The following is a 22,793-nucleotide window of genomic DNA, read 5'->3' as shown; positions in this document are numbered from 1 at the left end:
CCCCCCCCCCCCCCCCCAATGAAATACTAACAAAAAAACACACATAAAGCCATTGGTAGTTTCTAGTGCTAAGAATCTAGCCACTGCAAATTGTGCCACTCTGAATACTCAAAATTTGAGAGTTGATTCATAATGCCTCTACGTAGCTTCTCATTTAAGTTAGTCTTTTCCATGTTAACATTTCTTCTGTGTACCTATTTTTTTTCCCAGCATGCTTGTTTGCTGCTTGCAAAAATAGAAGAGTATTGTCCTCAGTTTGGAGCTACAGGACTTTACTAAAAGGTGTGGTTTTATGTGCAGATAGAGCAGAAAAATAATTTAGCAGCTCTGTGTAGTACTGTGTATGTGTTTTATCTAGTATAATGTGCAAAACTTCACACTGTTACTGTAAGACTGAAGTTACTTACAAGCTGCTCACTATCTTCTCTTGAGAGAGGGAGGGAAGCAGTTTCAGCAGTCTTTACTTGCTCAGTAAACTCTGGACTAGCAATGTTGATGTGGATATGCTCATGTTTTAAGTAAATGATATCCAAGTACTTGTCTGAAGCCCTGGGCATATCAGTGTATGAAACACAACTTTTTAGAACTATAGCATGCTGCAGCTGCTTACCAGATCCCTTATGGGCAATATAGCAGTTTGGTTTATGCATCTTCCACTAGAGCTCTTGTATCTTGTCTTGGAAGGTAGAGATAGGATTTATTGTTAGACTGAAAGGAAATCATAACTTAAATGCAATGTTATAGAAATAGTTTATTATGTCTGTTAAATGCATTTCAGTGTAAAAAGGGTATCTTTTAGAAGAGTTGCAAGGAGTTACTAATGAGCTGTTAATTTAACTTTATTTAACTTTAGCAATTTCTTTAGCAAGAAAAACATGAAGAAATTATGGTTAGGATGAGGATGTTCTAGCTCTGCTTTCCAAAATTATAGATATGTTGTATTCTTTCAAGAGAAATAATGAGAAATATTTATAAAACTTGGGTAGCTAGCTGTTAATTGTCTGATTACAATAGTATGCATGCTTTTTGAGGCATCCATGTTACCTGTACTCAAAAGTTACTAAAAGAGACTAAAATGTTATAATTATCTATTAGTTAATTGATAGGTAATTTGCCTTTTAAAGCTAATGCTTTTAATTACCCTGCGACCTTACTATGTAGCAATAATGGGGAAGCCTGGCAGGCTGCCTAGACATGGGAACTAGTCCTGAGCAAAACTACAGGTAACTGTGGATTGCAAAACTGGCTGAATTGGAGCTGTGAGGGCAGAAGATTGGATAGGTACCGCAGGAGCAGAGAGTATGTAGCATGCGAGAATGGGCAGTTACTAAGAGCCACACTTGCTACCCTGCATGCTTGCAGCCTTATTTTCCTCCCCTTAAATGTGAACATGATTAAGTAAATAGTCTGACTCTGTGGAGCTGAGGCTGTAAATCCATGTGGTTAGAGAGGGATTTGTGCATAGTAGCTGAGTCATTTTGAAATTAAGGAATAGTACTGTGGTTTTGGGGGCCCTCTGCATTAGCTTGGACAATACAGTGAAAGTGTTAAGATGGTTTTAATTAGCAGTTCCCTAGATTCTGCTGTATTAGGAAGATGTGTAATTGAACAGGCTTTTAACGTTTGTTTCCAAGCACGGAAATAGGAGCAACAAATGTAACAACTGCATGCACTTGGGGCACCATCTAGTGGAAATCCAGGAATTTCTCCTGAATTTTGGCATTGTCCTTTAAGTGGAATACACTGATAAATCTTTTTGCCGATTCCTAGTGCCAGTAGCATTGCTCTTGGCAATATTCCTCTTCAGTATTGTTTTAGGAATATTTATGTTAATAGGGGGGTTTGGTTTTTTTTTTTGTCCAATTATTTCAGTTCTGTTTCTGATTGCACAGTGAACTTACAAATGGCTGCATAGTTTATCTGTACTTATTTAAAGGTACATCATCTGTCCTACGTATCATAATCTAGATCTTTTCCAATCTTGAGTTGTCTGTTTCAGCATGATAGAAACTGTAAAGTTCAGGTATGAATTTCTGAATAGGAATGTATGAAAAGAACTGTCAAAGCTTGTGGCTGCCTCTTCTGACCAGCACTATGAGATTTAAAAAAAAAAAAAAAAGAAAATACAGCCCGCTTTTACTTGTAAACAGTGAGGCAGGAGAAATAAGAGTAGGGGGTTATTGTTTTGTTGGTAGCAAAAATATCTAAACCATAGTATTTATGAGAAGGCTAACAAATCCTTTGTGAAAAGGTTATGCATTTGTACTTAAATATTATCTAGGGTTTATTCTATCTGTTCGATGAGACTTGATAGCACAAGTTGGATGGCTTAAAGATAAGTACTGAAATTGCTTACAGGGTGGGGTTTGGGGGAGGGTGTGTGTATGAAGCAGCTCTCCATTATTTGCCACTTATTTGTAAGGCAGAATAGAGAGACAGGTAGAGGAGTATTCTTTTGACTGAAGTCCAACACTAGAAGCCCAAACATGCAACTTTTTTTCCTGGGCTGAAGTATTTATAGGGAGTTTTCAGTTGAACGAGAGTGACTTTATTACTGAGTGCTGACTTAAGTTAGAGAGGTTGTTCTTACTGTTGTTTCTTAGTGAAAGGAAGTTCTGCTATAGTACTTCTCCCAGATAGCCTGAAAATAGTACTAATGATCATATAATAAATCACATGTCAAGTGTCATCAAATGTTCTGTATACATTTAAGGTCATTTGGAAGGAGGAAAGGAAGTGGAATATAATAAGGTTTGAGATGAAGACTTCACACTTAATTTTACTTTGGATATGAACTTTCCTATCTTAGTGGAGAGCAACTTGGCCAGTGTAAGGTTTTTAAAAACATGTATAACCTGTACACTTTTTTATACTGATAGCTAGGAAAAAAATAACTGTAAAGCTAACAGTATTTTGAAGTGCTCTTGGAGTTCAGTGCTTCAGCTACCTATACATTTGCCTGAATGGTTTTGAAGCAAATGGTACTAATCTGTCTTTGGCATGTAGCATCTTTAAATATACAAACTTGCTAAAGGCTTCTAGATGTGGTGGGTAACCAAAAGGTTGAGGAAAGTGTTTTCTTCTTCATACTGCTAGTAAATCAAGAACTGCATAGAGAAAGTTCTGTCTGACTTCAACAGAATATAGAAGGTTTTCTTTTGAGACATGCTAAGAGTGATGGTGTTTGAGGAGTTAAGAGGTGAGGGTAATCAGCCTGTTCTGACTTACTCCTGATAATCACGTGATATTTTTTTTTTCTCTGTTCTTTTTCTTTTATTGTTTATAAGTGAGAAAGGTAGCTTCTGCTGGATGTATAAAATGAATAATCTGTAATGATTTCTGCCAGTGAGATACACCTCCAGAACACAAATCTCAGTCTTTTCAATGATTATCCAGTTCATCAGTTTGAATTCTTGAAAACTGAATCTGAGAAGTGAGAGACAGTTCAAACTAAAATTGCTTCACATCTGATTTTTAAGTAGTCTTTCCAAGTGTATTATGTGAAGATAGAATTTTAATTGACTAAACGTTCAGATGGAAGCATATGCATTTTGCAAGGTAATTTATAGCCATGTATTTGGTTATTGTTACAACAACTCCATAATGCATAGTTTCTTTTCAGGATCTCATGCTAAAATGACTGATAACAATTACAGAATCATAGAATTAGAACAATTTGAGTTGGAATCTTAAAGATCACCCAGTTCCAACCCCCCTGCCATGGGCAGGGACACCTTCCACTAACCCAGGTTGCTCAAAGCCCCGTCCAACCTGGCCTTGAACACTCCCAGGGAGGGGGCAGCCACAGCTTCTCTGGGCAACCTGTGCCAGTGTCTCACCACCCTCACAGTAAAGAATTTCTTCCTTAGATCTAGTCTAAATCTGCCCTCTTTCAGTTTAAAACCATTACCCCTCATCCTATCCCTACACTCCCTGATAAAGAGTCCCTCCCCATCTTGTAGGCCACTTTAAGCACCTTCATGGCTTCATCTGGACCTGCTCAAGCAGATCCATGTCCTTCTTATGTTGAGGGCTCCAGGTGGGGGTCTCATGAGGGTGGAGTAGAGGGGGAGAATCCCTTTCCTCAACCTGCTGGCTACACTTCTCCTGATGGGTTTCTGGGTTGTGAATGCCCATGGCTGGCTCATAGTCAGTTTTTCATCCCCCACTTTTCCCAAGTCCATCTCCTTAGGGCTGCTCTCAATCCGCTCATCACCCAGCCTGTATTTGTGCTTGGAATTGCCCTGACCCATGTGCAGGACTTTACACTTGCCCTTGTTGAACTTCATGAGGTTTGCCCAGGCCCACCTCTCCAGCCTGTCCAGGTCCCTCTGGATGGCACATCCCTTCCCTCCAGCATGTCGACCACACCACACAGCTTGGCATCATTGGCAAACATGCTGAGGGTGTGCTTAATCCCATGGTCCTTGTTGCCAACAAAGATGTTAAACAGTGCTGGTCCCAACACCAACCCCTGGAGAATACCACTCATTACTGCTCTCCACTCAGACATTGAGGTCTTGACCATAACTCTTTGAGTGCAACCATCCAGCCAATTCGTTGTGCACTGAGTAGGGTACCCATCAAATCCATGTCTCTTCAATTTAGAGACAAGGATCTCATGTGCAACAGTGTCAAATGCTCTGCACAACTCCAGGTAGATGACATCAGTTGATCTTCCCTTATCCACCAGTGCTGTAACCCTGTCATAGAAGGCCACCAAATCTGTCAGGCTTCATTTGCCCTTAGTGAAGCCATGTTGGCTGTCACCAGTCACATCCTTATTTAACATGTGGCCTAGTGTAGTTTCCAGGAGGATCCGCTCCATGATCTTGCCAGGCACAGAGGTGAGACTGATTGGCCTGTCTGACTGGCCCTGGGTCATCGTCTTCTCCCTTTTTAAAAATGGGGGTTATGTTTCCCCTTTTCCAGTCAGTGGGGGCTGCACCAGACTGCTGTGACTTCTCAAATATGATGGATAGTGGCTTAGCCACTTCATCTGTCAGTTCCCTTAGAACCTGTAGATGCATCTTATCAGGTCCCATGGAGTTGTGCACCTTCTGGTTCCTTAGATGATCTTGAACCTGCTCTTTTACAGGGGGTGGTTCTTCATTCTCCTAGTCCCTGCCTTTGCTTTCTGCATCTTGGGTGGTGTGGCTGAGCCCCTGCTGGTAAAGATGGGCAAAAAAGTCATTGAGTACCTCAGCCTTCTCCATATCTTTAGTAACCAGGTCTCTTTCCTTCCAGAGAGGGCCCACATTTTCCCTAGTCTTCCTTTTATCACTGCTGTACTTTAGAAGCTTTCCTTGTTGCCCTTGGCATCCCTGGCCAGATCAATTCTATCAGGGCTTTTGGCCTTCCTTACCTGATCCCTGGCTGCTCATAGAGTTTCTCTGTATCCCTCCCAGGCTACCTGTCCTTGCTTCTACCCTCTGTAGGCTTCCTTTTTGTGTCTGAGCTTGTCTAGGAGCTCCCTGTTCATCCATGCAGGCCTCCTGGCATTCTTATCTGACTTCTTCGTTGGAATGCATCACTTCTGAGCTTGGGGCAGGTGATCCTTGAATATCAACCAGCTTTCTTGGGCCCCCTGCCCTCCAGGGCTTTATCCCGTGCTACTCTGCCAAGCAGATTCCTGAGGAGGCCAGAGTTTGCTCTCCTGAAGTCCAGGGTATTAGCTTGCTGTGCACCCTCCTTGATGCCCCAAGGATCTTGAACTCCACCATTTCATGGTCACTGCAGCCAAGGCTGCCCTTGAGCTTCACACTCACCACCAGCCCCTCCTTGTTGGTGAAGAGCAAGGTCCAGCATAGCACCTCTCCTCACTGGCTCCTCCATCACTCAGAGAAAGAAGTTATCATCAGCTCATTCCAGGAACCTCCTGTATTGATTACACCCTGCTGTGCTGTCCCTCCAACAGATACTGGAGTTGAAGTCTCCCATGAGGTTCAAGGCTTGTGAATGTGAGGATGCTCATATCTGTCTATGGAGGGCCTCACCTACTCAGTCTTCCTCGTCGGGTGACCTGTAGCAAACCCCCACTAAAATATCTCCTGTTCCTTCCTTCCCTTTAATCCTGACCCATATGCTCTCAGTCAGCTCCTCATCCATCCCCAGGCAGAGCTCTGTGTACTGCAGCTGGTCACTGAAATAGAGGGTGACATCCCTCCTCGTCTCCCCCTGCCTGTCCTTCCTAAAGAGCCTTTATCCTTCCATTCCAACACTCCAGTCATAGGAGCCATCCCACCACATGGGATTAAGAGCATAATAATAGATATAGGGAATATATGCTTGTAAATGACTGTTGCCACTTTATGGAAGGCTTAACTTTTATTTTACAGTATACTTTCATTATATTATGTTCTAATTTGCAACCAAAAAGTAGAAAATAAATACTGTATTTAGTAAAGTACTACAGTTAGTGCTTAAATATGTAAACTAAGTTAGCTGGGCAGCTGCTGGACAATTTGTTAGTTACCTGTCAGTATAGAGAACTGGAAAAGCATTCTGTAATCACATGTAATAATTTGTCATAGGCCAAAGTAATACTAGGAATGGTTGTGTCAGTCTCTGAGATTTTACTATTTCTGAGATTTTAAGCAAAGTTGGGAAAGAATAAATCAACTTGTGTGAAGCCAAGTGAGGACTTGTTTCTTTCAGAATTAAATGGCTGTAGAACTACATTTTTAGTGCTTCATATTGCAGACATCTTTTCAACACAGCCAAGAACAACAGTGTTACTGTGGTTAAAACATTTGGCTGGTGTGTGGAAATCTGGATTCATATTGTGGTTTCTGTCACAAATTCTAGGGCTTAAGGAAAATATATAAAAGCAGGGTTTTTGCTAAAGTCAGTCTTAAAATAGTTTTCAAACATTGTTTTGACTGTAAATTTGTGTTACCTTTATATACTAAATTATTAAAATTGTGTGGTGTTTTTTTAAGGAGCAAAAAATCACAACTTTGAACTTATGGATATTGTTTTTTAAATGTTATGATCTTTGCTGTATTTTTTTGCCAGTCTGTCAAGATTTGATTTAAAGTTTGTTGTGGCTAAATAGATAAGTACTCTTAACATTCCTTAGGCAGGGGAAATATAAAGACAGATTGAAAGAAAACATGATTTATGCCTGAAACTGGATAAGTAACTTCTCTTGCATGCTTTATTACTTATTATCTGACAAGCATCAGTTAGACCTTTGTAGTCCAAAACTATTAGAGTACAGTTAGGTAGTGTTACAAATTCAGTATGTATTCAGACCTTCAAATCTGCTCTTTTCTCTTGATTTCCTGGAAGTACAAGAGGACTTCCTACCTGAGGGAAGAACACTGCATTTGTGTTCAGAATCTGGAGCCAGAAGTGTAGAGTCCATTTAAGCTGCTGTGTCTATCATCTGATTAACTTGTACAAACAGCCAGGGAATAGAGCGAGCTGTTGTCTCTTCTCTGCCTCTGCATGTTGTTATTGCATATGCTACTCATGCTCCTGTATCATGTGAAGCAGTTGTAGAAATGCATCAGCATTGTCCACCCATCTTCTCCTTACACTCAAATCAGGGCTGCCTTCACTACTTGCTGAGGAAAGGATGCTAAATGGGTTGCAAATAATATGAATTAAATTAGTATTGTATAAGGGAAAATTAATATTAAAGTACAAAGATCATAGTATATTTAAGTGTTCTCTGTGTGCTCAGCTGCACAGTTAAGTAGGCCAAGTGCTTAAATGGATAGTCTCGGTGATACTAAAGACTGTCTGTATGAGCTATATTTGCCTTTTAATGCTTTGTATATATACCTTCTGTTATAGCTCCCTGTAGACATATATATATAAAAATAAATTGTAACACTAAGGTTAGTTCGTGTAAATTTTTAATCTGGATCTTTGACAAATCATGACAAAAGGCTTAGCTGGCATGCAGTAGTATAAAAATAAATGAAAAAACATTTTCTTGACCATGTGTTGTAAACCTTGCTTTGTCCTGTTTGCCTTCAGTTTGTGCACTAAAGGTCAGGGAAGGTCATACCCTAACAGAAGCATATGGAACTGAAGACTTTTTTTGTTTATCTTGTCAACTGGTTAGAAAGCTGAATTGTTTGATGCAACCATAAAGTAAGAAATAGTTGTATCTTCAGTATATTGAATGCTATATGGATTTTAAAGTTGCATCGTTAATAAAACATCATCTATGAATCCATGTATAGCATTTGTTCTTCACAAGGTAGTTAATGGCACCAAAGATGTATCAAATTATTTCCCTTTAAACTTAATTTTCAGGGTAGCTATGCATACACAGTAACTAGGCAACTGTGCTTTGGGGATTTCGACACCTTTTTTTTTTTCCTAAATCAGAAATTAAAATGCTGATTTGGGATGGCATGGCCTGTCAAGCAAGTCTGACAATCTCTGGTGAATCTCAAGTCATTTTTAAGAGACCCAAGAAAGAAAGAAAATGTATTTTGTAACTATTGAGTGGAGGAAAAGTTAATGGGGCCTTTTGAATACAAATGCTTAGTATAACTTCAGCTGCATGTGTCTGTTGAAAGATGCAGTTTCATGAAATTGTGCTTTAGCAAGTGGAGGGATAGCTCTCAATTCCAATGAATCAACAGTCAAGAAATAAGTTAATGGTAAATTCACTTACTTGAGCAGAACTGTGGGTTTTTTCCCTTCCCCCTGAAGTTTGCAAAGGGTGACCTTAAGTTCTGAACTGATGTTTTATTAATTAGGGAATGTGTTTGGCTGTGCAGAGCTTGCTGTGGATAGTCATGGAGTAAGTCCTTTATGGAAAGAGCCACATTTCTTTGTAGGTTGGGCCTCTGCTGTCTGTCTAGAAGGGGCTGTACTGCCACTTGTGCCTGGATTTTTCTCCTAAGTCCACAAGGCTTGCCTTAGAAGAGAATCTCAGAAGGAATATGTGTGAATATGTGTAATAATAGTGTGAATAAATGAGAAACAAGGGCTGGAGTGAAAGAAAGGGGTAAACCAAAGTGATTGTGCATTGAAGCATACATGGATTTATTTTAAATTTAAGATTATGGAAGTCTTCTGTTGAATTGGAGTTTCAGTGAGTAGGGATCAAGAGAGATACTTATATTAATGTTGTAATTAGCTACTCTTTCCTAAGCATTTTTTTTCTGCATATCACAAAATAATCATGGATTCTTTGAGAACTTTTCAGTTTGGGTAACAGTGAGAGAAAAGTGTGAGTTGTTGCTCATCAGTACTAATAGGGATCTCATTTTGGTCTTACCTGTTTGGCTGTGTGGAGCAGCAGTTGTTTGAGAGGCACAGCAGTAGGGTTCTTGTTAGCAGCCTGGATGGACGTGGTAATAGACTTGTGTAAGGTAAGCACTTTTGTTGGTCTTAAGCTAGTATTCCTAATGTTAAACACTTGACTGTACTTTTCACTCCAAATTTGGCATATAAAACCCCTTTCAAACCATCTGTGCTTCATACTAAACATATTTCTGCAAACTTTGTAGCATAAATGCAGTTCACGATACAGTGAAGACTTTGTGCTACAGCTGGAAAAAGAGCTGGTCCAAGCCAGGCTGAGTGAAGCAGAATCCCATTGTGCCCTGAAGGAGATGCAAGATAAAGTTCTAGAGATGGAAAAGGTAAATCAAACCAGGACCCTCCGTATAAAATAGAACTAGAAATAGAATATAGATCCCTGTAACTCTTCACGTAACTCTTCTCTAGACTCTTCTTATGTTTTCATGACTGCAAGATACTTTTCAAACCTGAAGTTAATATAGTAAAAAAACTAAGATCTGTTTGCACTGGAAAAGGTTTGTGAAGAACAGATAACTTCTCTCCTGTTCCTGAAGCCCACTGCAGTGTAAAGCAACAAGTAAGCTTAGGGTGAGCATTGAGATGATGTGAAACTAAATAGCTTGGGCGGGGAGGCAGAAAGAGTTTAACATTACTATTCCCAGGTCTTGAGTTCTTGAGTGTCTCCCACTTTATCCCATTATGGGCAGGGAAAGAATACCTCCACTGCTTAGTATCAAAATCTCTACTGCTTTTTATGCAAGTTCAAGCTGTACTCAAACCAAGTGTCAAACACCTACTTTTCTTTGAAGGAAAACCTAACTGCCAAATTAAATAGAAAAAAAGGAAAGAAAAAACCCACTAATTGATGTAACATAAAGCATATTTTTTTAGATCCTGTTGTATTGGCTTTGGAAATTGTTTCCTCATGGAAATTTTAAAGAGCTGTATTCTCAAGAGTGTGGCCAGAACTTACTAGCTAATTAGATTAACTCACCAGAGTCAAGATTTTACATTCTCTTTTTATCTGAAGGGCTTGATGAGAGTCTGAGAGGTTAATAGTGTGATAGTTTTTACTATACTGAACATTGGTAAAAATTCAGGATCTAAGGTATTTTTCAAAGTTCAAAAAGAGACTATTTTCTTATTTAACCATCAGCATGAAGATAGCATACATTGAAAACTTAAATGTGAAGAAAACCTAGAGCAGCAGGAGAAATTCCAGTGAACCAGTCAAACTCAGATGTACAGATGTCGTAATTAGGCACATGAGAAAGTGACTGAAGTTAACTCCCCCAAATCCCTACAAATACAGCTTTTGACTGCTGTTAGTGATGTGTCATGTAATCTGGAAAAATTCTGCTTGATAACCCAAGGCGTGCATCACTATACTGACAGGGATGTAAACATTCAGAAACACATCCTATCACTTCCTCTATTGCCGGTACTCTCATCCTGTGATTTTGAAACATGACGGTGCTAATAAATGGCTGTTGTGCTGTGTTCTGTTAATAATGTACTTTACTCTCAACTCTCAAAAAAAACCTGGCAACTGTCACAGTATTATATATCTACAAAAATATGTGATTTTGCTGTAAAGTACTACTGAGAAACACAGTAGAAAGGGATGAAGCATAGTTCAGCTTTGATTATCTGGTGACCAATGATTCGATGCAGGGATATTGTAGTTAGGCAGACTATGTCTTTCTTCTCCATGTTTTTTTCAGACTTCTGTTACTGTCCTTTCATCACTGTTTTACTTTCCCCAGGTCACTCCTGCCACGTGTTTTCCTGTTTTCTGTTTAGCTTTATTTAGTCTTTCTACTTTTTCCTCACATGTTTTTGTAAATGTCCATGCACTTTCATCTGTAAGACCTTTTCTTGACTGGTTGTTATTTATAAATATTAATGGATGGTTTCTTTGTCAGCCTATCTTTTCTCCTTTTCAAAGATGGATGACTTCCCAAAAATTAATTTCCATTTACTATTTTTCCTGTAAGTCTAAAAAAAAGTTATCACTCTAAAAACTGTAATTTCATTTCCTCATTTGATTTTATGAACTAGCTCAAAATCTCTCAGATTTCTCTTCATATTTTTGATGATGTGTGAAAAATAGTGTAAATAATGCTTTGTTAGGGATATGATCCAGGGGAATCCAGAAGTCAGAATACCTAAAACTACCTCGTCAATTTTTTTTCTCTAGTTAGCAGTTGAAAGACATTTATATGCACTCACTGTACCCAGGAACATAGATTTTTGAGGGATTTTATTTTGCAAGGGATATGTAATTAAGAAACTTTCATTAGTAATGTTATCATTCCATGTCTGTATTCTTGGAGTGGGTCTCACTAAGAACAATTTTATTCAAATACACATTTAAGAGGATGGTCCTTGTTGCAGAGGAACAGCTCTCTGCCTGATGAGGAAAATGTTGCTAGACTACAAGAAGAACTGATTGCAGTAAAATTAAGAGAAGCGGAAGCTCTGATGGGTCTCAAAGAACTGAGGCAGCAAGTCAAAGACTTGGAGGAACACTGGCAGGTATGGTTGGCAATACACTTCTAGCAATTTCTATTTTCAGTGAATGATGATAAAGCAAAGGACTATGAAATTTTGAAGTGTAGAGGTCAAGTGGATCAAGCTGCTGAGGTGAAAAAAAATCTTTAAATGCAGCTGCTACAAGAAACTTCAAAAGTATGTTAGGAGTTGGTCCCTGGTTGTTACAGATGGCAAGGAGCCTCTGCTACCAGCTAACCATTCTGGTAGAAAGAGATTACCTGATCAGTACTCCTACTGCACTAAATGTTAATAAGGGCTAGAAATAGGTAAAAGTCTCAGGATATACTTGCAATTCACTAACTTGCTGTAGTTGGGAATGACTGTCTTCAGCTTTTTAATTATCTATTCTTAAAACTAGTAAGTTTCCATGGGTCTCTGGTTTTTAGGATAAACAGGAGCACTATAGCAACTTGTTCCCCTATAACTCTGAGACCTTAAGTGAAATAAGGCAACAACACCAGGAAAAGTCAGGCATTGTCAGCAATGGCATGGTATTTTTTCAGCGTCATCTAGCTCGTACCACTGGAAGATGGAAAGATCCTCCCAGAAAAAACACAGTGAATGAGCTACAGGATGAGCTGATGACAGTCCGATTGAGAGAAGCAGAAACTCAGGCTGAATTGAAAGAGACCAAACAAAGAATGATGGAGATGGAAACACAGGTATGTTATTGAACACTAGTATGTGCGAACTGAGATGAATGCTGACAATTGGTGTCAAATGGTGGATATCAAATGACGATCTTTACCATCTACAGGCATGACTTCAGTTCCAAAATGTGGGTTTTTTAATGCTGTTTTTTTAATGCTGTTAGACTAGGAGGAAAATCTAGTGCATACAGTCCAATTAACTTTACTAAACTTTCTGAATTTCTCATTTGGACTAATTGGTAGACTCTGAATGTGTGTGAATCTCCATTAAATTGTAACTGGTGTAACAAGAAAATTATATTTAAGGTAATTTAAATTTCACAAACCTAATTGATGATTCGATAACAGTAATTCTAATTATTTAAATAGCAGTTTTTTCTTTCTTCTGGTGAAATCGCCTATAGTAGATTACCTACTATGGTAATGAGTCAGGTTAGTAAACTGGACTCTCAGCAATCAGCTACATGTTGTCAGATTTTTTTAGCAGAAGCTTTACCTTTCATGTGCCTGAAAAGCATGATTAACCATTGTTGAGACGTGCAGAAACTACAAAAACATCTTGTCTGCCAAGATCTTTTTTGAGTAACTAGGAAATAAGTTGTTATTAAGCAGACAAATCTGAAATGAAAGTGCACTGAAGTCAGTTTGTGTTTATATTAGTGAACTTTCAACTGAAGCAATAAGCACAATGTGCTGATTGAGAAGGGTTTCTAATAGGCTTTTGAAAAATCATCCTATGAAATACCTGCTAATGTAACTGTTACTTGAAGGAGACCTGTGCATCCAAAAAGCTAAACAAACAAAAACTTTATTTGACAAGCTTCAGCAATCCCAGAAACCAAAAGTGTGTGAGGATGTGCTACTGAAGAGAGATGAGCTAACTGCAGGGCACGTAGTGGTTTATTTCTGACAGAAGCACCACTTTTTCTATATCAACTAAATAATAGTTTCCTCTTGCCTTAACTTTTAAAATTTTAATTAAGGTGTTCGATACTGTTTCACTACATACATTGAGTGCTTTTGTTGCTTTCCCCCCGATCTGTGTATTCTAGTCAGCAGGGGGCATAGGTATCCTGCTGTCTGGATTACTCATACTAAAGTCACAAGAGCTTTGGGTACTTCTCACTGCAGTGTTACACATCAAGTTTTTGTATATGCCTATGCTGTTTAGCTATCATTTGACAGAAGTGCATTGGTTCTTGTATTACATACACAGCTTGTGGTCTTTGTACAGCTTCCTATGAAAATGATGTGACTTGTACTAATGCCCTGATATTAATTAATGTGCCATGTTACTTTCAGGAATTTACTGGATAGAGAAATGTGCACATAATATTTCTATCATACCTGATGTTTCTTGGATGCATCAGCTTGTTGCTGTAGTTGGGATACAAGTTCACAATACCTTTGCCTTACCTAAGCAAGAGATGTACAAGGAGCTTTGCAATAATGTTCTTATAATGATTCATCTGTTGTTTAAGAACAATTTAAATATCCTGGTCATCATAAACCAAATGTCATGCAAACTTTTCTGACTATACTCAGAAAATTCTGAATGCTTTTTCATTAGAATTCTTTTATAATAAATTATTTATAAGTCTTTTTTGTCAGGCTTTGGGGAGTTAATAACAAAGATCATTCTTTAACATTTTCTTTTATTATTTTTTTTGTCATAAATTTCAGAATCAGATCAATAGTAACCATTTACGAAGGGCAGAGCAAGAGGTTACCAACCTACAGGGGAAGGTACAGTATCTTTCTGCACAGAACAAAGGACTTCTTGCTCAGTTGAATGAAGCAAAACGTAGACAAGCAGAGATTGAATGCAAGGTAAACAACATTGTGAATAGACTGTTTTGTGTGGTAATGTATATGTACTTTTTAGTCTTGTCTGCCTTTGTTGAGTTGGACTGTATGTTAATTGAGAAGTAGAAATCACAAAACCAGAACTCTGTATTACTGATTTGACATCATCTTGTATTTATCATCTCAAAAAAAATCACTTGAGGTTTTGACAGAGTTGCTTCTTTATGGCCCCACAAAGATAAACTTCTGAGTGTGGTTCTACTCAGAAAAGTGTCTGTGTATACTACATAAGAAGACACTCTTACACAACAGATTCTGATCACTGTTGTCTTTAGTGACAGAAGAGGTTCATTACTTCAACTCTGACTATTACCACAGAATTAGTTTAAGTTCAAAAAAGGGAGTAAAAGTAGTATTTGAATGGAGAGGCCTACAGAAGGGAGCATTACAGTAGTCATTGCCTAATAGTAACCAGACTTTAAGGGGACAGCCCGAAAACACTGGGCAAGAGTTGTTTTTATTACTGTCAATGCACAAAGGAAAGCCCAATCTGATGTTTGAATCTCAGATTTAATTAGATAATTTTATAACTAAATCCATAGCCATTTACTAATAACATAAGTTTAACTTGCGCACACGTAATATGGACAAGAAATAAAGGATAAGTCCTACAAATTTTTTCCTCTTAACTTGGATGAAAATTTTCCTGAAATTGCTACTGATGTTTATTTTTAAAAAGGGCAGTATTAGTTGTATTTACTTTAAAAAAAGGCAGTATCACTTGACAAATCACTATAGTTAAGATATTATTTGCTAGAGACATGGAAACAACTTTTTACTTAAATCTTACTTCCAAAAGATGTATCGATAGTCCTTTATGAAATCAGCTAGTGCTGAACAGTCAGTAATTTCTAAATAGGATTAGTATGTTAAAAATAGTACTGTAATATGAGATGAATAATCAGAATACTATTTATTAAACTGTGTTGTGAATTGACAACTTGAGAGCAGATGCTGTTATATAATTTGTTGTTCATGTTCACATCTTTTTTGCCTTTAATGTAACCGAACCTTTTTTATGTGCACTACTTGTTTCTGTTCTCATTCATGCAGAACACTGTTACTGGTTGAGTGTTTAATTTTATCCAGTATACATGCATTTTGCTTGTAACACCGTATGTACACCAAAGACTGCATTAGCTGCAATTCCATCAAAGGTTTCTGTGGACAACATGAATCAAGAGTGTAGTTTGAGTGGCTTATCACTGTCACTTAGCCTGGAGATGAAACTATATCCTAATTATTAATATGCATACTTTTGCTATAATATCATATTTCTCAATGTTTACAGAATTTAATTTCTTGTGATTTCTTTTCTCCAAAGTAAGGAATAAATCTAGGCAATCTAGTTGTATAGTAAACTCTAATCTTGTGTTCATGACTCAAAGCCATAGTGTGTAATTTGTAATCCACAATTTCTTGCTAGTTTTGCCTTAGTTATAGTTCTTGCAGCAAAATGAAGCTGATTTTTTGTGGTTGTTCATTTCCATTTTAAAGAAATTTAAGAACAGTAAATAACTGAGATGTACTCCAGGTATTTCAGGGGTTTTTAGGTTTTCATTTTTCTTGCTGTCTTGCCAGTTCTATTTGTTTCCAATGGAACCTGAATGTAAAGTGTGGTGAAGACATAACTACTGACTCATCAAACTCCATCACAAGCTTTTAGAAAACAAGATACTGAATCTTAACTAGAAGAAATTGCTTCTATTGACTGTTTTTTGCTTACCATCATCACAGGTTTCCTAAGTGCTATTTTTTTTAATGGTGATATTATTCTTGCTGATTATTTTCTTAAATATTCATGATCTTGGTGACATGTCTTTTCATATAACCCACAATGTTTTTGTGTGGTTGGTATTTGATACTGAAGGTCATCATCAATCCTTGACAGATTAAGGTGGTGTAGTCAATATTCTGAAGTTTTTATATTGACTATAAAAAGAGTAATACGTCTTTAATCTGACTGAGAAGTCCTATCTCTAATGAAATAAGATATATGACTATTCTCACTGGGCTAATTTGCTCGGACAGTTATGTTCGAATATGTGATATAATAGCCAGAGCACCATAATTTTTTTAGAGATTCTCTGCAAGTAGCAACGGTCTATAGCCAGTGAAATAGCGGTACTGACCTATACTAACATTAGATCCTGAAACTTATTTTGCCGTCACTGATAGGAATAAGATTACAGTTTACATTGTAATGTGTTTTCAAAGTTGACATGTATGATATTAAATGAAATATTACCAATTTGCATATACATTGCCTGGAGTTCTGCTGTTTAACTGAGCTAGACTGTGACTTCTTGGGATGAGGCTTAGTATAATACTATATAGACTCCCGTACTGTTTAAATACACAAGTTGGGGTTTTTTGCTAACTGTATTGAAAAATGCTCAAATTTAACTTGTTGGAAGCTGTCTTTCTTCAATGTAGTTTCCCCTCATATGTCCTTTTCCCTCTACCTCTGACATTTTTCATGAACTGTTATTGTGACTTTATTCTCTAGTAGTTTATACAAACAATTCCGCAGTGTTTTACAGATTTAATAAGAATGCAGTGTCACTGAAAAAATTAAGCCATGTTAAACAATATACGCAAGTTTCAGCGTTCTCCTGCTCCTTAAGAGATATAAATATATATTATCATATAGTTTGAAATTGAAAAGTTTTTCATAAATAAGAAGTGGCAATAGGAAGCTCAATACCAAAGTAAGTGAAAATGAGAATATATAAAAAGCCAGTGTCTTTGACATTTGATTTGTAAGGGTTGTCAGTCATTCTGTTTCTTGTCCCTTGCTCTTCGCATCCAAACTACTGGAAGCATTTTTAGCTTAATCTAAGATTCATGCCAGATGCTTTCACTCTGCACTGCAGTAAATGAAGGAAATGCCTGCTTCATATTATTTAAGGGCATTTCACATTGTGAGGAAAACGAGATTTTAACATTAAAGCAAATTGAAAGAAAAAATAAAAGCTGAAGCTTAAAGTAGAAACAGTGTTACGCTTGTCAAGCCAAAACCTTGCAATGTTACTGGCCTTTTTATACTAACTCGGTATACAAGTAACCATCCTGTTCTATGGCTACTATGTTAAGGCATATGCTACAAGCGTGAAGGGTCAGCCTGCAACAGTAACAGCAGACTTGTCATACCTTACAGTCCTTCTAAAAGTAGGTTCAGTATCTGTAACTTTATTAGATAGTGTTGCTGCCAACTTAGATTTGGCTTGAAATACAGATAATAGCAGGTAGGTTGAACTGAAAAGACAGTACTGCTGTATAAATACCCAAAATAAAGCTGTTTACTATGTTACTGATCAAACAACTTTGTACTCAAAACTGAAGAAAGTTTTGGTAATCTTTCAGGTAATGTCATGGAGCAATACAGACAAATGTTAATTTTTTGTAGCACTAAATATTTTTTAAAGTTCCAACTTGCATCTCCTGAAATCTAGCAAGTTTGTTATTCCTGATTCCATTAGAAACTGATGTTTGATTTTATTTCTTTTTTTTTCCTGTTTTTTCAACTCATCTGAAATCATGATCTAGCTTTATTTCTGTCACTACATCTTGGCTAGGTAGGACGATTTCTACTTGAAGATGTATATGCAAAAAGATGTATTTTAGATTTTCACCCCCTCCAATTGTGTTTTTCTTTGCAGAAAGAACTAGTACGTTATTTCTGGAGCTTGTAATATTTCTTTTTTAAAGGCTATCTTAAAATATGTAAGCATAAGTTAAAATTTTTGTAGCAAGCTGCATTTCATATCACCTATACAGCAAGTGTTTTCTGTCACTGGTTTGTACTGTTAGGTTCTTATGTTTCTATGTTTAAGTTGTCTCTTGAAATACAGCACTGATCTTTCCTATCAGTTTTGCTAAAGAATTTACAACGTAAGATTTGTGCTCCCACCTCAGTCTTGTCTTTCCTACCGTACCAGCTTTTTTGGTAATTATTGAGAATGTGCTTAGTTTCAGAGATAAAGCATCAGTGCCATCTAGAGCAACACTACTGACTCATCTTAGATAACAAAGTCAAACCAAGCTGGTCTGTCCTTTAGCTTTCAGTTAAATACATGCAATCCTGTGGACTTGTGGGTTTGGCTTCATTGGAGCAATTGTGCAGCAGAATTTAGCAATAATGTTTAACCTTTGGCTTACGCATGACGGATTCCTCTGAAATGGATTCCACTGATTACAAATGCTGTTAACTGGACCCTGTAGATGATGTACCTTCATAACAGGAATCTTTTTAAAAAACAAATAGCATGTTTTCCAGTAGCTACTATATATAAGTTTTGGCATGTTCAATTCAGTCTTAACCAAATTGACTAACAGAGGGTGGCTAAGTACTGTCCATCTGAAGCACACAGTAAATTGTTATCAGTATTTCAGTTATTTTGTAGTAACTACAGTCTTCAGACTTATACCAGTCTGCCATAAAATAGGTGTACCTGAGCCTAGTCTGTGTCTTCCACAGAATTACTTGCACTCTAGCTGAAAGTTCTATCGCTATTTTCTCTCTGTGATCATACCAAACTGCTGACTATAATATTAATTGGTCTGTGCTCTGAAGTCTTGAGGAATTGCCTTATAAAACAGAAATAAAGAAATTTCCTTCTCTGTTGTCCAAACTCAAATTGTCTATCATTTACAGGCAAACCTACAGGTTAAACTTACACCAGGTGTCTGACAGTAGGTTGCAAGCATTAGAATTCTAAAATGTCTTGAAAATCGTTACTTTATACTACGATTATGATAGGTGAACTTACATAAGGTTGAGAATATCTGTGCTCTTGTGTTTGGCTTCTTTAAATATTTCTTTAGACAAAGAGAATTATGAAATAAGTGAATCTTGTGCAGCTTTGCTGTTTGTTCGTATATTAAGTCAAAAATTGAAGCATGAGCTGGGTGTTTTTTGTTTTGTTGATACTTTTTCTTAATTTACAATATAATAATTCTGGAACATGAGACAGCTGGTTTCTGGACCTGGAAATTGGTAACAGCATGTTTTCAAAAGTACACAGATTTTTTTAGATTATTATAGTTTAGAATTTATATTAGATGATTACACAATTCTATGAGTTAAAACTAAATTTGTGTTCTTTAGAAATATGCCTTATCAGTAGGTATGATATTTCACACAGCAGTGTGAAATTTTTTTCTTTACTTACATGATCCTGGGTAAAATCAGTGCACAGTCTTTAATCAACTGAAACTAATATCATTTGTTAGCTTCAATCTATTATTTCTTTCAGAGTAAAGAAGAAGTGATGGCAGTACGGCTCCGTGAGGCAGACCGCATTGCAGCTGTGGCTGAACTCCAACAGCATATTGCTGAATTAGAAATCCAGGTAACAACTGATAGCATTAAATGTGGTAGCCTGATAGGGATTGCTTTTAGTAATTTGTGGATTTTTTTCTTCCTCCACTTTGCTTATTAATCTGCTGTGAGTACAAGGCACTGCTTTGCAAAGTGGGATAATGCTATGTTACTGAATGGGCCTCCTTTATAAGCAAAGGCCTTAAATCTATCTTATAGGCATACTTGTACACTGTTAAGAATTGCTTCTATACAAGCACCATGCTATAGGCAACACTCTTTTTAAACTCTCATTTCTATATTTGTTCTTTGTCTTGTAATTGGAAATTTTTACCAATTAATAGATTGAAAACATCCTCTGTCAAAAAAAAAAAAAAAAAGCACACATATTAATTCCAGCAACCATTCTTTTCTGTGCTTACTCTTCTGCTATGACTAGTATTGGAAGATTTGTTGTCAGTAAAGAAAATTTCCTTTAAGTAAATCTTGAAATAGGGAATGTTATTTACTGCTACCTTGTCACTGCAGGATCTGAAGATGCAACTTGCTGCTCCCTTGATGAGAGAACCAGAAATGACTGTGCTTTATATTTTCTTGGCTTTGAGAAATCATGATGTCTTATTGTAGTCTGTCCTTCCTATACTCATACTGTTGTCCGGTCTGAATTCTGCAGTTCCTACCTACAAAGATTTTCTTGGTTATTATGCCTAAATTACAAGCTAGTTACTCTCTAGTTTACTTTTTATTTTAAAGACCAATATTGCTAGTGTCTGTCTTCCCTCTGAAATCCTTCCTTCAAGGTGATGATTTAGTGTATTGTCTCAAAGCCTTCTTTTCCCTATGAGTTGTCAACCACTTGTATCTTTTTAATCTCTTCATATATGGAACGTATAAATAAATCTAATGGAGCTTGCATAAAGAATTTTCGTTTTGAATATTCTTTCTCTAGAGCAGCAGGCACTAAATTTATTGAAAGATAAAGCAATCATTTCTTTTAGTCACATAATGCTTAGATAATGCTCTGATCAGTACATTAGAATTTCTTAGATAAGTACAGTAAGCATTGCATGTGAATCATTTATCATCTAGTAAGATAACAAGAGTAGCTGAGTTTAGGTCAATCCTATATGTTAGCATTTTACTCAAAAAGTTTAAAGGTTACTTCAAACAATGTGATTGTGTAGGTGAGGAGCCAGTACTCATTTTGCATTATTTTTTCTTACAGCAGACTTTAAATGCCATCTTGCTTCCATTGTTTGACTGACATGGGTCTCCCAAAAAGTACTCTAGTCTTGATTTTATAAAATGAAGAAAAGGTGATTCTCATAATGATCAGTTGTTTTTTTCTGATGGCTGTCACCCCATTAGAATTGTGTCCATTTTTTAATACATCTGGCTTGAGTTGTCTGTTGACTGATCAAATCATCAGTGCTCAATCATTTTATGGCTTTCTTCTATTCCCTTTCCATATTTCGGCTTAAGCTGTGGGTGCCAGAAGATGCTTGCAGATTTTTATAATATCTTGTCATGAGACAGGTAAAGAAGTGCAGAAATGTAATCTATTTCATGATTCTGGCTAATACATCCAGAGATAACACTGTCCCTGTTTTGTCATGATATTGCGCTGTCTCATGTTCAGTTGTTTATCCACATCATCTCTCCTTCATTTTCACAATTACTACTGTGGATGATGCAATCTTTAGTTATGTTTTTACGTTTTTTTCTCATGTTCTATCTAGCCTTGTTTTTTGTTGCCTACTAAAGTGTATTTCAAGTTCCAGTCTTTTTGGTGTTCTTAGATAATCACCTGTTAATTATTTGTTGATCTCTCTTAGTAAGATCCTTGATTTTCTGCACAAATAAGAATGCTGTGCTTTCTTTGTGTACATGGAGTATGAAGTCATTCTGTGGTTGTGGTTCACATTTCTAATTTAATGAGTTTGTCCTCTTAAGCTTTTGGTGAACTATTGATCTCAAACTTATACTGGCTTGAATACAACTTCTTCAGTTGTGAAATACAGGTTTTGAGCATTAACTGTATAAAGACATTTAAAACAAAAGTAATTTAGTAGAAATAAGCTCCTCTAATGTCAATTTACTTATTTTTGACACTCTGGATGTGACTCAGTCCTTTTATTGGGCTGTGACAGATTTTTTTTCTGTAAGATTCTGTAAGCAAATATATATTTTTGACCAGTGTGTTTTGTCAGCAAATATGAAACTTATGATCAAAACTTCCTTTTTGGGTACTCATGCTCAAAGGCCTCTGAAACACCTGCACCAAAAAAAAAGTAATACTGGAGTTGGAAAGCCTTAACTCCCAAAGTTTGTAAACTATAAAACATGCAACTGATAATAGAGTTTAAACAAAAGCTGCTTTTTAAGGAAACTGAAAACCTAGGTAACTTCTTAATCAGTGGAGAAAGAGCTGACTCCCATTCTTGCAGAGGGCCTTTTAATCTGAATGTGCTTTAATGACTTGAAACGCAATACTTAACGCTATAAGTACATTTAGTTAGTCTAGGAGTGTAGGTGTCAGTCTCAAAGTAATTGTGCTTTTAACATGGAGTGTCACAAATAGGTCTGCTTGTCATATTGTTTCAAAGCTGATAAAGATGAAGGGAGGAAGTTAACTTACCACATAACCTTCCTTTTTTTTGAGGGGGATGGTGCTTTTCTAAGAAGCTCTAGGGATTCAGTGCCAGGTCCACATGGTCCATAGCAATGCTTAGCCTAAATTGTACCGTTTTCTTTTAAATGTTCATGTAGGTGTAGGTGCAAGACACTGGTGTTAAATTTGTAACGCAGAGTATCGCTACTCCCACATAAGAACTGATCTGACGTTACACACACAAATGCTAGATTTAAATCACAGTTTCTGGGTCACTCTTAGTTTTGGTTAGTAATAATGACAGAGAGGGAGGAGGAGAACTCTCATTTAATAGTAGATGTAATTCTGCAGCAAGATGTCAGTTTATTATGATGTTAGGAAGTTATTTTTTATATATTCTGAATGTTATCTTACTTTGGTTGGGCATTCACAATTCCTGATGCTAAGCTTTTAAACTTTTGTGTAAGTGTATTGAAGTGTAAGGAATAGTCCATAACGTGATGGATATTCTTAA

General features: G+C 36.9%; 1 protein-coding gene across 12 annotated transcripts in view; it reads left to right on the top strand.

Moving 5' to 3' along the window:
• The window catches only part of EVI5 (ecotropic viral integration site 5), an 84,231-nt gene that overhangs the window by 30,472 nt on the left and 30,966 nt on the right, over positions 1–22,793 (top strand). For 11 of the 12 annotated variants that reach the window (XM_026853774.1, XM_026853773.1, XM_026853779.1 and 8 more), the window contains 5 exons: positions 9,480–9,614; positions 11,671–11,811; positions 12,333–12,491; positions 14,163–14,309; positions 19,604–19,699. In XM_026853774.1, the coding sequence (XP_026709575.1) occupies positions 9,480–9,614; positions 11,671–11,811; positions 12,333–12,491; positions 14,163–14,309; positions 19,604–19,699 (678 nt within the window). The remainder of the gene's footprint in view (positions 1–9,479; positions 9,615–11,670; positions 11,812–12,332; positions 12,492–14,162; positions 14,310–19,603; positions 19,700–22,793) is intronic. The other variant, XM_026853775.1, reaches the window with a different exon arrangement.

Source organism: Athene cunicularia (assembly GCF_003259725.1).
Source record: "Athene cunicularia isolate RWA chromosome 8 unlocalized genomic scaffold, athCun1 chr8_part1, whole genome shotgun sequence".
Taxonomy (NCBI): domain Eukaryota; kingdom Metazoa; phylum Chordata; class Aves; order Strigiformes; family Strigidae; genus Athene; species Athene cunicularia.
Note: the sequence above shows the minus strand (reverse complement) of the source record. Positions and strands in the feature narration are given on the sequence as shown.